This window comes from Xiphophorus hellerii, chromosome 6 (genome assembly GCF_003331165.1).
Source record: "Xiphophorus hellerii strain 12219 chromosome 6, Xiphophorus_hellerii-4.1, whole genome shotgun sequence".
In the NCBI taxonomy this organism is placed as follows: domain Eukaryota; kingdom Metazoa; phylum Chordata; class Actinopteri; order Cyprinodontiformes; family Poeciliidae; genus Xiphophorus; species Xiphophorus hellerii.
Window position 1 is genome coordinate 2,593,275 of NC_045677.1, and position 16,534 is coordinate 2,609,808.

The window sequence follows — 16,534 nt, forward strand, 5'->3', positions numbered from 1 at the left end:
GTCCTTCTGAGATTACCCGATCACTCTTAGCACATCAGAAATACAGTATCTTTTAAGGTTATCCTAAGAGCCATCCTGATGATCAGGGGGGGCTGGGACAAAAATTAGCATAAAACCCTTGAACTAGGCATAAATGTTGAGTTAGTTTGTTTAATTTGCTATTTGAGCTGTTTGGACTGTAGGACAATTCTTATATTCTTATATATACAGTTAACTTTGGCCCCAACTTTGTCATGAAAATCTAATTATATTTGTTTGTAGATTTCAGAGTCACAGGATATGAAGGTTGGTACACAGACCTTTGTCTCTGCAGTATAATGGTAGAGAAATGATAAGATAAACAATAAGTTGCTATGCAATCCTTCTGGAACATTTTATCATTTTATTGCTGTAAGTTTCTACCATCCAGAGTTATCCTGCAAATAAAGTTAACTTTTTCTTTTTTGGCTGATACCAGGTCTGATGTCAGGTTTCAATCAGTCGCATTATTCAGTGCAGCTATAAGAGAAGTAATGGAGCGGTCCAAACAGTGAAGTCTGTTTAGGGTGATTTGATTTATCATTTTGACTGATGTAAGCTGCAAGATCATGCTGCCAAAAAGAGGGCCGAAGATGTTTTGCATTTTCATTCATATTCTTATATAAATCCACCAGGGAATGTAATGAAAACACAGTAGAATTTTAGCACCAAGTTACTGATTATTTACCAAAGAAATCCTATGTGTTCTGTAAGGCTTTAAAGTTGCTGTACTCAAAACACCTCTCCTAAAAAGTAGCTAGAAGCCTGCCCCATCGCCCACCCCTACCTGCAACAAGACAGTAACTCAGAATAACCTTCCTTCACGTCAGCAATACCTTCTGCTCCCTGCTGCTTCACAATGTTTTTAAAAAAACACAGGTCTTTAAAATCACTGAAAATGAGTGTAGTATGCTTCTGTACTTCTGCATGTTTTGGTTTGCAATGTATTTACCAAGACCAAGTATGCTTGCTTTTATGCACATCTCCTTGTATTCTATATATACATATACAGTTTTGCAAAGTATATGTATGTACTGATTTGAAAGATATTTTTACAATGCATGTGTTTTATTTCAGCTTGATTGATATGAGAACACAGCAAATAAAATGTATTTCCCTCCTCTTTCTTTCTTCTTTACTGGCCTTTCTTTCCCCTTTTTTATTCCTTAAAACCACATATCCTCTCCTTCTTGCTCTCTTTTCTCCACATTTATCATTGCATCCGTCTTTCTCTACTTTGCCTTCTATCTTTCTCCTGTTAACATCCCCCCTTGCCCCCACCCAGACTGCGCAGCGTGAAGATGGAGCAGAGAAAACTCAATGATCAGGCCAACACCTTGGTGGACCTTGCAAAGGTAAGGCTTCTTCGCTTTTACAAAACAAAACTTTCTATACTAAGCTGCTAAAATCTTAACGCAAAGCTGATTTGGATAAAACTATATACCAAAAAAGTCTTATTTACAGCCTTTCTGAACCATAATTTAAAAAAAAAAATTTCATTTTCAGAATGATGCAAAGTTACAGAAAAGTGTTTCTGAACTCTTTATTAAAGCATTTTTGCAGTGGAACGTGAAGTTAAGACGAGATAAACAAGAGATAAAGACTGTAAGACATCAGAAACTGTAGAGAGTGTAAAAAGGTGCATGGATGTCAAAGAGAATTGTAAAGAACATAGATGAAGAAATGTACACATGTGAGAAGTAGGATCAAGTTAGCCTGGTAAAAACTAACACCTTGCTTTGTACAGAAAATGTGAACTCTTGGCTGCTGATAAACAATTGCTTGCTGGAAGCATGGACTCTGTTGAAGTTTTAAACAATTTTATCTGATTTTACTCAGTTGCTAACATTTGGCCATGACATATGTAATGCGCCGACTTGACCGTGAAGGAAGCTGCGCTATGAAGCTTACCAGAAGTTGCTGCACTGTAAACAACCATCCTCTACTGCCAGCAATAAAATTACTTTAACATTCCTCTTGGCCTGACTTGCTCTCACTAATTGCTCAATATTTTGGAAACATGGCCGATGCAAACTGCCATTGGTAAGCTGCAACCCTATAAAGGCAGACTACAATAGATAAACAGCACAAAAACTCAATGTCATTGTTCACAACTTCTTCTTTTCACTGATCAACCCGGATGAAAAAAGTCCAACAGTTGACATGCAGTCACATGGTTTCAGGACGTTCGTATTCACACACACCTTTCATACAACGGTGCAGATCGCCAGGGAGACGCCCCTCCCGCTTCAGCATACTTCACGCCCCAAACCTCCTGGGTTCCCCCCTCTTCATTCTCCCTCCATTTTATAATGAAACGGTCATGGAGCTAGCACCACGGTCTTCCCTAGGCAGCCTACTCTGTGAACAACAATGTTACAATTTCCATGCAGGAATTATTAATCATTTGCCAGTCTTATTTTTATCACAGTTATTTAGTGAAGAATAGTACAGTTCCTCACTGTATCAGATAAACGTTCCTCAAAAGTATCCATGTCTGAAGAGAAACATCAACACTGATGTCTGAGCATATTAACTAACAAACTTCTAACCAATCACACAGTCCCTCACACAGAGCTCTGCTGACATTGTTGGACCAGGTTCTGGTGTCGAGTTCGGCCTCTGTGCAAACAAAATGAGGCGATTTTCATCACGTGTCTGCAGTAATGAGAGCCGATTTCGGCACTTCAGATGAAGTATGTCGGGCCTTTAGCGTTTTGTAGGCACTCAGCCAAAGTACTGGCTTGAATATGACTGAGAATCTGTGGAGGAAGTTAAAAATTAGGGTGATGGCAAGGAAATATTCCAACCTCAAACACTTGCTTGTCTCCTTTCCTATGAGAAACCAACTTCCTGGTTAAATGAAAAATAATTTTTTACATCTAAATCTGCCAGGTATAGTAATAATTTGGGGCTTAACTGTATTCTGTTCTGCACTTAGGAGAGCTGGCAGGCTAATAGCTGTAACCATGATACATTTAATTTCTTGCAGTACAGAAATATTGAACTGCCAGAGCAAAGAAATAAATTCAAGAGTTGTATCTTGTTATAACGAGACAAAAGTCATTTTAACCATATATTAAAACCGTTATAATTACTTTAATGGCATTATAATGAGTTTTAAATCTTATCAAAATTAAAATATGTTCTTGTTTAAGCGAGAGGTCGTAACTGTAGAACGTAATGTTTGAATGTCATCTAGAGGAAACGGAGGGAGAAGGTAGTCAGCAGGACCTCATTTATTACTTTTTAAGAATTTGCAGTCTGTCAGAGGAACATATCTTTATATCTCATTATACAAGAAAACGTTCTTATTTTAGTGAGTTTAGGGTCTCTTTAAAATGAGAGTTTCTCATATAAACAAGATTAATATTCTGAATTTGTTTCTTATCTGGCAGGTAAATGTTTCCATAGAGAGGCTAACGGAAGACAATTCAAAAGAGACAATAAAACAAAACAGGTTTTTTTATTGAGTTCACCTAATAACATCATCCAAATCAGTAATCATATGTCATAATATGATACATTATTATCTCTCTGTAACATTTTTATAAATTAAAATATCACAGCAACAGTCACTGTATCTGAAGCTATATATTTAGCTCCTGGCTTAATATTTAGTGTAGCTCTCTCACCTGGAATTTCAAACTAACTAGAAAGTTAGTTTTTCTAGTTTTCTACCTTTTCTACTTTTCCCTGTAAAAGAATAAATCTAAATTTTTACATATACAGTACAGACCAAATGTTTGGACACACCTGTGTGTCCAAACTTTTGGTCTGTACTGTATGTGAATCAAGTTTTGTTCATTTCTAATATCTGTAACTAGCTAAGCCAAGTTTACACCAGCTATATTATTATTTAAGATTGATCCACTGGAAATGGCATATTGACTCTGACTATAAATGTCATTTGGAAGTTAATTAAAATTAAATTTCCAACCAGGGCATTTTATGTCTAGAAGATCCCAACATTTTAAGTCTTAATTTAAAGAACAATTTGCAGATGATTTTGCTAAAGTATCTGCTCACCTTGTTCTATAACACATACAACTAAAATGTTGTATGTGTTATTTTGCTAAGTATTTAGTTTCAAGCAAAATATTTGGTTTTATGCTAAATTTTAGTTAGCATATTTAGTGTGAGGCTAATTTATATAATTTGTAAAATAATGAATGATTTGAACAACATGGTAGAAAATATGATTCCCTTTTTTCTCTTATGAGAAGCCAATAAACATAAATTATTGCTGTTAATTTTTGAATGTGTAACTTTGCAAACTTTCACCACAAGAGAAACAAGCAAGTAGCAGCTCAGCAGCTTTGGGTTTGTTTATTTGAAGTATTTGAAAGTTGAAATATTTGACTAGTAGATTAAAGGGATACTTTGTTGTTTTATTATCTTTTGAGAGATGCATGTCTGATTTCCTATCAGAAACAAACTTTCTGATTGAATCTCTGAATCTGCCGGAGGTAGGAATCATTTTAGACTTGACCGTATTTACCCCATAAAGTTTAAAAGTGTAATTAAGCTCAGAAACACACAAACATTAACCTAGATTTTTATGATGCACATAACATTACAACTTTAACAGAAAATTCTTTTGACATTTCAGCTGTTGCAGATGCACATTCTGTAACATTGGCCCCGCTGCTGGCTCTGCAGAACAATAAGTGCCTTTATAATGGAAACCCTTTTAATTACATAAATGGATCTTCTCAATCAAATGCATAAGGTATTAAAAGCCTTCCCTGGCTATAAATGTACTGGAGAGGCTGGTTGTTAAATGTATGAGATGATATAATCTATGCTGACATGCTGAAACTGCGTGGCTCCAGTTCTTCTCCAGCTTCCTGATATTTTTTTTTTACTGACTAATGAACTTAGCTGAGTGTTGGATTTTATGATGAACATGAAGCTTTTTTTCATGCTTCAGTTTTTAATATTAGTTCATGTCCAATGGTTTTCTGGATTTTGAATTGTGAAACAATTCTTTCTCCATCTTCCTGTTCGCCCTGAAACACATTTCCTCTGTCTCCCTGGTCAGACCCAGAATGTGATGTATGACCTGGTGTCGGAGCTGCAGGAGCGCAGCGAGGAGCTGGACAAGCGGATCGGGACACTGGAGGACAAGCTGGACTCGGTGGCGGGCAGCTTGCAGGCACTGCCCTGCCTCATCTCCCAAGCCATAACCCAGCAGCAGCAGGACTTCCTGGACGGCTTCGTTCACCGCTTCCGGCCTGCCTCGCTAGCGTCGGAGCGCTCTGAACGCTCAGACAGATCTTGGACTTCCACCACCCGTAGGCGGCGCTCTCCCTCCACAGCACCACACACGTCTTCTGACAGTGGATAACCTTGAGGAACCCTGTATTAGTCCGCCGTATCAGACAGCACCTTTTTTCCAAACACCCCCCCTCACCACATCCTGTCTGATCCAAAGCTGTCCCTGCATCCACTGCGAGTCCATGTCTGGACTAATAATTAACCATATCTTGACCCTGTGACCTGATTCTCACCTCTATTCTCTCTCTTCCTCTTCCTCTCTGACTCTCTCTCTTTCTCTCTTTCCCTCTCTGTCTCTTTCTCTCTCTCTTGCCTAGTCTCTCCCTTTTTTTCCATTCTCCCACGTCAACCCCCCCCCCCCCCCCCCCCCCCAAAAAAGAAAGAATCCAAAACCTCCAAAGTCCAGTTTTTCTGTAACTGAGCCTCTCAGCACACAGAATTGTGGATTAGAGCTACTCAAAAAGAACAAGAAAAGGCAAACAAATAACGGGGAAAACACAAAATGCATCCAAAAATGTCAAAGAGAAAAAAAAAAGATAAAAAAATGACAGAGATAATGTAGAGGTATGGTTTATGTTTTAGCCATTGTATGGCTGTTCCTGTTAGCTTTTTTGTAAAAGCCCTTGTATAGTTAAAAAATGACTGAGTTCAGGGTCGCTGGAGTGAGAGCTGGCTATCACACCGGAGAGTCCTTAACCACACGGGGTGGGGGGGATGTTGGTCTGTGGAGCAGAGGTCCTTGGGTCACCTGCTGGCCCTCTGGGGCCACGGAGGACATCTGTCCACCCATCTGTCCGTTTCTCTGTTTGTTCAAGGAGAGGATCCAGATAAACCATTTGATTTCCTTCACAAAAAGACAGGTGTCATGGATTCTTTCTCACAGCTTAGGGTGAAAGCTTTAGGAGAAACCACGAAAGCTCTGACTCCAGGTCAGTGTCTGAAAATGCACTTCAAGAGGAGGAGAAATGGTCGCATGAAAAGAGGATGGACATGGCATTATTCCAAGGTAGGGGAAATGTACTCGTTTGCCAACTTCAAGGTATCAGCTTCCTTGTTCTTACCAAGGAAGAAAAAAAAAAGAGAGCAACTATCTTTTTTAGTTACATATTGACATGTGATTTTTCAGTGCCTGAATGTATAAATAGTAGAGGGTTATTTAATTACTAATTTCAAAGCTTTTTTACAATGTTAACAGTCTGAATACAGCATTGCATTCCTTTTTCAGATACATTCCTCTCCAAAAATGTAAAGAAACTGTCTTAATGTAATGCATATCATTGCCTCCATTACACCGCAACTCCAAACATCTTCTTTTTTTTTGATTCCTGTTTCTACTAACAGTAACAAATGAAAAGTTCAGAAATGAACATAGAGAATATTTGTTAGTCTGACTTCTGTCTCAGTGCTGCACACCACAATGAAACATGATGTAGTCTACCTTTCTCACCAGTTAATTAGAGCTTCCTGTGGTCTTGGGAAATCGGCATGGCTTGAATGGTGCTGTTATACAGCCACACATCAGCGGAGGAACTGAGAAACCTGCCTGGCTCCTTTGCATGGTTCTGTTGCAAAATAATGAGAGATCACAATCTTCCTGGCTTGATTATTTTACAATTGTTTTTGATTTTATTATCGTACTTCTGTTTGTTTGTTTGTCGCTTTCTATCCTTTTTTAAATACATTTTTACTTTTTTAACTAGGATATTTAGCATTTTAGATTTGCCGATCTTAGAGAGTTGCGGTAATGTTAATTCTGTAATGCATTCCCTGTTTAAAATATGAGGTGAGGGTTAAAAAGTCACTATTACAAAAAATATTGAAAGGATCCAAATAAAAGTGTTGAAGAAACTTAGAACAGTGAGCCGATCCGTCTTTAAATGGGAAAGAAACGCTTCCGTTCTACCTGGCTTTCTTGCTGACTGTTTGACTGTTATCACTCCTATGTCTGAGCTATAAATATGAAATAAAATTTATATTAGCTAAATTGGTTGGATTATAAAAACTAGGCCACTAAATGCCAGTTTTGCAACATACAAAAACAGTTTACTTTTTTTTCACAGAATTTGAAAAAAAAAGTGAATTTATGTGTTATTGGTCCCTACTGTGAAACTATTCCTACATGATGGTTCACCTTCCAGATCTAGATAGGAGAAAGGCCCAATAAAATGATAAAACTGAGAGCTCCAGTGAACCTGTGGTGTATATTTTGCATGATTAAACATATAAACTGTGGCCTCTGGAAAACAGGGACATCCCACTGAGCAAAAGCTGTGGCTTCAGTGTCCAGATGAGGCAAAGCTCCACCAAACGTTAAAGGGTTCATCTGGATTTTTTGAAGAGCAGTTCTGCAAATGTATTATTATTAATAAAAGTTCAATTTCCTGCAGTAGAAAGATGCTAATCACTGAGAGGTTACTGTAAAAGTAAAGATATCCTTGGAGTGCAGATCAGCCCCCATCATGTTTTAGTGGACTTTAGCAGGTTTTTGCAACTAAAACTCATGTTTGTCTTTTAAAGTCTGGAGTTGATCGCCGTGGAGGAGAGGCTATGGCAGGCCATTTTAACATAAAATCTGTTTCATCTATCTATAATGATGTTCCAGGGATCTAAAGAAGAGCTTTGACTAGAGACACATACAGTACATTTTGACTCTTTTGAATGATAATTTAAGATATTTGTATTTATGTTTTGACTAAAAAGAAGAATTCAAGACATCTTCAGTAACATTTCGACAAATCATTATACTTTTCAAAAATCTCAAATGACGTTGCCAGATTCATCATCATCCGTAACACACACAACCGTAATTACAATTCAAAAAGATTGTAATTAAAGTTACTAGACAAGATAACTATTTTGCCTAGTAGAAATATAAATAGAGAAATTTTAATTTATGTCTAGCAATAAACTTACCTCAGATATCTCTTGTGAAGTTGATTTTATATTAAAACAGCCTGCCAAAGTGAACAATTTTCAGTCTTTTCAGTGAAGAAGAGCACCTGTTGGCCATTGTGTAAATTGGACTCAACACTGTCCAATTTTATATTAATAGGGGGCAGTACCATCAACATGGTACTTTCTGCCTCACCAATGCACGTTTACGGCTTATTGATTTCCTCTTATTGTTGGGATCTGCCTCTCCTGATAGTAAGTCACTGACTCTTACTGATAAGAACTTTGCAGAACTTCTCTGCAAAGAAATCTAAGCTGACTCTGACTCTATCCTGAAGTTTTAGTGGAACCTTTGGAAACACTTGTTTTTGTCCAAGACTGGGCCATAATCAATTATTTTCTTTTATTAACAGAACCTCACTTTCCATCCTACCTTTGTGTGCTTCTTTGTGTTAATCTATTGCATATTCTTCCAAAGCAATGTTGCCATGCTAATGTCTTAAATTGTGAAAAACTTCACGCAGTATGAATGCCTTTGAAAGGTACCGTCACTTATAAAAAATTAAACTTTCCAACAAACCCAATACCTGTAAAACTTTAAGCGCATAATTTCAATACACAATGTATTTCATTTTCAAACTGAACACCTTATTTTTATTTTGAATTTGGAAAATGTTTTTAGTTCAAAGTTGAAGAAATTATGATAAGACATGCTTGCATTTTCACACTATCCTGGCAGATAAGAACAACAGCATTTTATCTTAAGTGTCAGGGAAATAATGACTTGAACAACAACATGTCTTACTGATATCATGTGGAGGAAAGTTTGCTTATTTAAAAAAAACATAGCTGACTCTGCCTTGATAACAGGATGGCTCCTTTTCAAACAATTATTAAATTGTTTGAAAAGGAGAGAGAAAGTAATACAGTTACTGATGAAGAATCGTAGTTTCAGAAGGTATTGTGATGCCAACTTATTCTCGCCATTCTCCACTAAATTTATTCTTCTCTTAGATGTCTAAAATTCACTTTAGATGTCTATTAAAGTTTCAGTCCAATTATAGCCAAAACATCTGTCAAGAATTTAGGAGCAGTTTAGATTAATGCCATTTCACCATCATACTCCAGATTGCTAAGATAACAGAGCCAGGAGGGAAACCCAGAAATCCTCATAATCATTGGTTGGCTTATGTCAGAAGGTATGTAAATATTCCCTCTGGTTCTCCTTCCATCGGGAATGCTCAGCACACCTTCAGAGCGAGGCTGCTAGGAGGTATCTCTTCCAAACCACTTCAGTCTCTTCAACTTCTTTCAATGCAGAGGAGCAGCAGCTCCATTTACATTGGCCTCCAAATGATGAAACTTCTCTCAGTGCCTCTGAGTTTAAGAAGCTTCAGTTTTGTCTCTTTCTATTGGCTTCTTCAGATCAACACCTTCAACTTGCTTCAGAGTCTGAGGCCAAGGAAAAAGCTGGACTTCTCCCTCTGAGTTGGGATGCAAGTCTTTGCCTGTTCAGATAGTCTGGTAGATTGTTTCCAAAGGTGCAACGTTTGTTACATTTCCAGCTGTTGTGTTTCTCTTTCAGATTTTGTCAATCCAAACAAATCCTTTGAGCAACCTGACTCTGAGAGCAACTTCCTTCTTTGCAGAATGTAAACAAAAATGGAGTGGGATCAGCGTTTAGTGGTTGTAGAATTTCTCTTTTGTCTTTGGCTAAAGACCACAAACCATTTCTCCCTCAAATCTAGACTCGCACTCTTGTTTTGGTCGTATTTATCCAGAATGCCCTGCCCTATAGTCTGCTTCCTGCCCTATAGTTTGCTTCACATGTGCATTTGAACAACACCAGAGTTCACTTCAACCGAACTGAGACCCAGGTTTGTAGATGGACCAGAATTCACTTTGTTGGTCCACATCAAAGTTTGATTGTGCATTTATATCTTCCTAAACAAACCCCACTTTCTAGGCAAATTAACTAAAGTTTGATAAAAAATAAAAAAAAGCTTAAGCTTAAAGCTTCTCTATACTGTTCTCTCTTAGAGAAAAGACGAAGAGTTCTATTAATCAGGGTTGTTGAATGTAGAGCTGCTGCTTTTCCACTTCTGATGGTGGTCAGTGTACATGGTCCTAAAATCTGATGAGGATGCTTCCTGGTTGCTTCCCTATGGGCTCTTTGCACATACGGCGTTGACATCACATTCGCATGAGCAAATGCGGTTTTCTTGTTTCCGCTTTGAGTTTCCATGGCAGCTAGAAAAGACAAAGTCGTATTTCAGACGCAAATAAAGCAATACTATGAACATTATTATCTTCCTAATATAATGGGCTTTTAAGTTTTCTTGGATTTCCAAGCAATCCTGAATTAAGAAGACGGTGACTTGTAAATATTCGTCGGTACCAGTTAAAGCTAACACCGCACAGCAAAGTTTGCAGCCTTGACTTCACTCCTGATCCGCTTCTTCAGCCTAAGAAGATAAATAAAGGAGCAGTCCCTGCGTTATTTCCATGGAATTACTTCTGTATTCAGCCTGAAAGAGCAAGTGTATGGGAACGAGTGAGCAGACCAGAGCCAGACAGGCGAGCAACTGATCCGCCTTTACACACTGCTGTAAACACCATCCTATTTGAGCTCTTCACAAGAAGCATGCAAAGGTAATAAAACGAAATAACACAGAGACCTTAAGGAACATGGTCATAGTTTTCTAAAAGCAACCTGAACTGTCAGCTGAACTCAAACTCTGATATCAGTGCTGCCCTACTTTTAAGCTATGGGGCTTGTTGTGCTTCATCATGCTTCGGAAGCAAAATGTCCAAACCGTAATCTCCCCCGTTACTTGGTCTCAGTTTGACACTAATGACAATAGACACACATAATACACTTGAAATAAGTACAAGGTAAAAGCATTGTCCGTTAGAATGGATTAAAATGTTTAGGTACTAAATAGCACATTTTTATAAGAAAAATGTCCTAGAATATTGCCTACTAGCATAAGCTAAAGCTAATTTTAGCCACAAAGTTTAAAGAAAGTAAAACTCACCTTTGTATCTGTGAATGTATAACGAGGCGTACATCTTAAAACCTTTCTTCAGCTTACTTGTTAGAGCTTCGGATCGATGTACATCATTAATTGTTACGTTGGGCGAGCCCTGCGGTCTATTGAAAATGCCATTTTCGACCGAGAAACGAAACGACCGAGCCGCTTTTCCCTGAAAGCGGAAGCTGACATGCAAAGGGCCCATTAAGCTTTTCCAGGCAGGTTCCACTGGAAGAAGACCTTAAGGAAGACTTTAAACTTGCTGGTGGGACTAAGTATCCCATCTGGCCAAGGAAAACCTTGGAATCTCAATAAGGTGTTGCTGAGGAGAGGAGATGTCTGGTTATCCCTCCTGCAATCTGATCTCGCAGCATTTTTTATGGCTGTTTCTGTTTGACCAGTCATCCTTATTGAGTTCAAACATTTAGAAGAACATTACACTCTTTTAGTTCACCTCTCATAATCATGTTTAGCTCAAACAGGAATCTTAAAAGTCCTTTGAACGTCCGACTACTGTACTGACATTCCAACCAATTTACACTTCAAAAGGCATCTCCAAGTAGATTTTTTGTCACTTTTCATTATCGATCATATTCATATATTTACAATAAAAAGAACATTGTTTTGATTTTATTTATTTTTTTATTTTTCTTCTTGGTGGGGAGTTCTGTCTTTACCACAATAGACTAAAGAAACACTCCTATTACTGCAAGTAAAGCCCTGGGTGTGTGGGGGTGAGGAGGGCATCAGACATATTTTTACCCATATAAAACTCAGTGGAGTGTAATTTGTAATCTGGCAATCAACAGATGATTTTCTAAAACTCAATCTAAAACAAGTCTCTATTTAACAAAATGCACATTGTTTATGCCATCCTTGAATGTAAAAATGACTTACTGTGGTCACATGTAATGTTACAACAACTCTCTAATTAGGCTGCTAAGCTACTAGTAGAAGCTGGGGATAGATTTACTGTACAGACTTGTCACTTGGTAACTCAGTGGGAAAGCAAATGGGACCAGTTCTTTAAGCATTATTGGCTGCAGATTTTGTCCTTTCCTATCATAAAATAACAGCTAATGCTAGCATACCAGCATCTTGTTTGAACAAAAATGGATGGTAACATTAAAAAACTACTTTGTTGACCAATAAATCTGCCAGCATTTGTTAAATGATTCCAAGTGAAATCAAGCGAAACAGTGAAAACGGCAAATCTCCTTCAGCCTTGACTGACCAGAGAGCACTTCATTTTAAGTTAAACTTGAGTTTTTTGAGTGGAACTTAATCAAGCAAGACTGTCTGGGATTTTTTCCCTTTTAACTTGAGTTAATGAACAATGACTCTTTACTGTTGCCTCTTCCTGTACATCACTTACCTCTATCCCAATACTGAACATATTGAGCGGAGCACTGATTGAAGGTGAATAATGGAAGGATATCTGTCATGAAGGGGGGACTCAAATGTTCACAATCTTATAGAATCATGACTTGTGTTTTACAGATATATAAGTACTCTAAGATGGATGGATTGTAAACCCTGGAGAGAAGGAAAAGTTGAATAGACCCAATGAACATTTATTGACAGACATTATTTTTGGCTCAAATTAGCAATTTAGAGTAAGATGGGTGTTCTGCAAATTTGACATCATTGTAGATGTTAAAAGCTGAACAGGAAAAAGAGGAAGAGAAAAGGAAAAGTCTGAGAGAAGGTAGTTGGGTCCAATTAATGCACTGGGAAAGGTAAACCATGTAAATACACTTACTGACAAGTACGGTTCAGCACCAAGGTAAAGCCAGAAGGAATGTTCTGATATGACACAACGGTAACGCTATATTTGAAGGGGTGTTCATAAGACTGACATAGCATCTGTCATGAACATGAAGGAGTCCTCATGAATATGACTATTGTCATGAATTGTCATTTGGTAAATAATGAAACTTTTAATGCAAAGTTTACACTTTTAATGCAACTTTTAATTCAGCTTTGCATTAAAAGTTTCATTATTTACCGAATTATACTTTATGACAACAATCATGAAGACTCCTCCATGTTCATGACTGTTGTTATAACATGTTTATGACAGTGGCATGTCAGTCTTATGCACACTCTTTAAAATAAAGTGTTACTGACAAAACTTGGTACAGAAGTGACCAGTGATGGGTATGGATATGGACTGCTTTGCAAAAAGATGGTGGGTCTAGAGCTAGTATCAGAACTAAAGTGATGCCGTATGGACAGCAGTCAGTCATAACAGTGGGTAAGGACCAGCAGCTTCTGTTTCGTATTGAGTGATTTTTGATAATTTCAGACTAAAATAAGCATAACATCCAATGTCTTATTGTCTCTGTGTTAAGCTAGTTGTGTCATTACAAAGATATTTCCTGCTTATATAGTTTCCAAACCATTTTAATAATCCTCAGTTAGAAAAAAAAATAAAGAGTGTACTATGCGTACACAAGGATTAACAAATGATAAATACATCACCACAAAGTGGAACTGAAAAGTACTTTGCTTAATTCTATCAGAAATTCCACATGGAGGTTTGCTTTTATTTTATTTTCCCTTGAATTCTACGTATTATTTATTTATAGGGTAAATGTTTCACCTTTCACTTTTTTAAACAATTCAAATTGGCCCCTGACCTTTTGTTGAATTGTGTGTTAAATATTAAAATATATATTTATGTTTTTGGTTCATTTTGGCCCAAAGATCAGTAATGCATGACATGAGATCCTTAACCTATAGCAGTGCAATGTTACACTCTGCTTTTGATGAGAAAATGTTTATTTCAGTCATTAGAGACTTGAGGTCTGACTTTGAGTTGACCCCCAAAATTAAGACTTCATTCAGCTTTGGGTGGAAAACCTCAGCATTGACTTGATCCTCAGAAAAAAGACTTCAGACTCAACTTGAATTTCAGAAAAATTACTTGAACATCTCTGTACCTGACACAGAGGATGTCTTGGTGCCGCCTTGGGCAGAATTGAATAATGCTGAATGATATAAGATGCACGCTGGGTTTGAACTAGGCCAGGTGGTTATACCAGCCGCTCAACATACAGTACAGACCAAAAGTTTGGACACAACTGTGTGTCCAAACTTTTGGTCTGTACTGTACATCTTGTCTTTCCACATGGTTTTGCAAAGAGTAATGACTGATTTGGGTCCCGTTTGAAGTGATTTCCAAAACAGAATATTCCTTCTGGATACTAAACATGGTAGCTAACTCTACCAGTAAATGTATTTGAATGATTTAAAATGAAGACCAACAAGATAATATTTGTTTCATTTTAAGTTTCTAAGCTAGGAGGTAACACCCTCTGCTGAAATAGTTCATTTTGTTCTTACACACATAAATGAGTACCTGCGGAAATACCAGTCACAATTTGTCACTTCTCAAGAAGGAAGTCATAACTTTTTTTCAAATGAAAGGAATTTGTGATGTTATTCTTACAACTGTAGATGAGTGAAGGTGAAAGCATGGCAGACTCTTTCATTAGCCTGACCAGTTGCAGAAGGGGCATCAGTACATACCTCAGCTGAATAATAACACATCCCAGCAGCAGTAAAACTGTAACCCAGTCATTGTTCTGTGTACACTGCCACATGATGCATAATGTACATTGTAGCACTGGAATAAATCAACTTTTTTCTGGATGGCAAACGGAATAGCCGTGTTTCCAGTATATTCTTCACTGTTTTTTATTTTGCAGGTGAACTTTTGTCTCAGTAAGAAGAAATTCTACCCATTAAAACCATTTTCAGCAATGACTATAACCCTGTTTTCTTTGCTGTTAAACATGAACCTTTTCTTTAAAACAATCATTTCTGCATTATTTCACATTCCCCTTCCTGCGAGGACGGGAAGTTCAGCAGCCTAACACCAACTGTCACACTCGAAAGGATCGTTGGCAAAATGTGTTGACAGTACGACATCACAGTTTTTTTTTCCTCCTGTGAAACTGTGAAGCAATCCTAAAACATGATTACAGGAAAACGTATTGATAAAGATGTAAACAGTACTCAGAAGGGCGCACAGCTGTCGGGGCGCTGTTCCAGGGTGAACTGTGAACTGCAGACAACATCCACATTCACACAGTGCCATTAGTGCTCAAATAACAAGCTACTATTCGTGTCCACATGCACAAACAAGGCTCAGCCTGGTTAATTACAGTCAATTCAGCAGGGATTTGGCAGCGGACCGATATCCCGCAAGAGTGGCAGAGTCATTCACCCGATAGTTGTTGCTACACAACCCCATGCAGACACATGCAGCAGGAGAAACACAAGGAACAGCTCCACTGCAGACTTCATGATGTTCTTGCTGCTCCGGGATGGTAAAGATCATCTGAGACTTTGAATGTGATCCAGATTAAAATCTTGCTTACCAGTCTAAATAAAAATGGGGGGAAAAGACACATCAGTCTGGTTACAGCAGATGCCCGGTGTTGATAACATCCTCAGGAGGTAAACCTTCAGCTGTTTTCTTTTGTAACAACAAAAATGATGTTAATTTGAGGAGCAAAACGAAAGTTTTATATTTTTACTTTTTACCAAGAAATATGGTAATAATTTAAAACACATCTGGGTAATGAACTGTAGATTTCCAGTGCAGGATTTCACAAAATACAATTTTTTTTAAAATGCACTGAAGAATAAAATCTAATTTTTCTTTGTGTGCATTTGAGTCAATGACATCACCAGAGGAAGAACAGCTGAGCATTAATAAACTACACGAGAGAAAGAATTGATGGATTTAGTCATAAATTCAGGACCATTCAGGCTGCAGGAGGTTCACTCTCATGAAATTGGCTCAGAGTCTGATCCCAGTGACAATGAGCTGCTACAAATCTGTGAATATTTCTGCTTAAAAGCTCCTATCAGATTGGTTTCTGTCCATATTTACAACTCGCATAACAAGTAAATGCTTGACTTTGCTTTTACCATTTTAGAAAGTTACATGATGTCTAATACAGTTGGACTGTATGTCGTCTGAACTCATAACATCTCTGCTTGATGCTCTGAAATAGCGAAATCTCACCGTTGCAGTCGGCCTTCACAAAGACTTTTCATGTGGTTTGTTTTTGTAAGTTTTCCTGGCGACAATGAGACATACGTTTGTGCGGCTACAACTCATGATTATTCTGACAATTAATCGATTAATTTGATTTTTTTTTAATTCTGCAGATGTTTCATTTAACCACTTAAACCTCTATTGCACATTATTAAAAATAGACTGAAAGATGCAAAGAATTCAGTTCAGTTAAACATTTTATTGCCTGAAATGCAACAGCATTCCTTTAGTGAAC

At 37.7% G+C, this 16,534-nt stretch overlaps 1 protein-coding gene across 2 annotated transcripts in view; it reads left to right on the forward strand.

The window, feature by feature from the left end:
* Positions 1–7,476, forward strand: part of kcnn1a (potassium intermediate/small conductance calcium-activated channel, subfamily N, member 1a) — an 86,074-nt gene extending 78,598 nt beyond the window's left edge. For both annotated transcript variants that reach the window (XM_032565520.1, XM_032565521.1), the window contains 2 exons: positions 1,304–1,373; positions 5,063–7,476. In XM_032565520.1, coding sequence (XP_032421411.1) covers positions 1,304–1,373; positions 5,063–5,368 — 376 coding nt within the window. In that variant the 3' untranslated portion in view covers positions 5,369–7,476. The remainder of the gene's footprint in view (positions 1–1,303; positions 1,374–5,062) is intronic.
* The last annotated feature ends 9,058 nt before the right edge of the window (positions 7,477–16,534 follow it).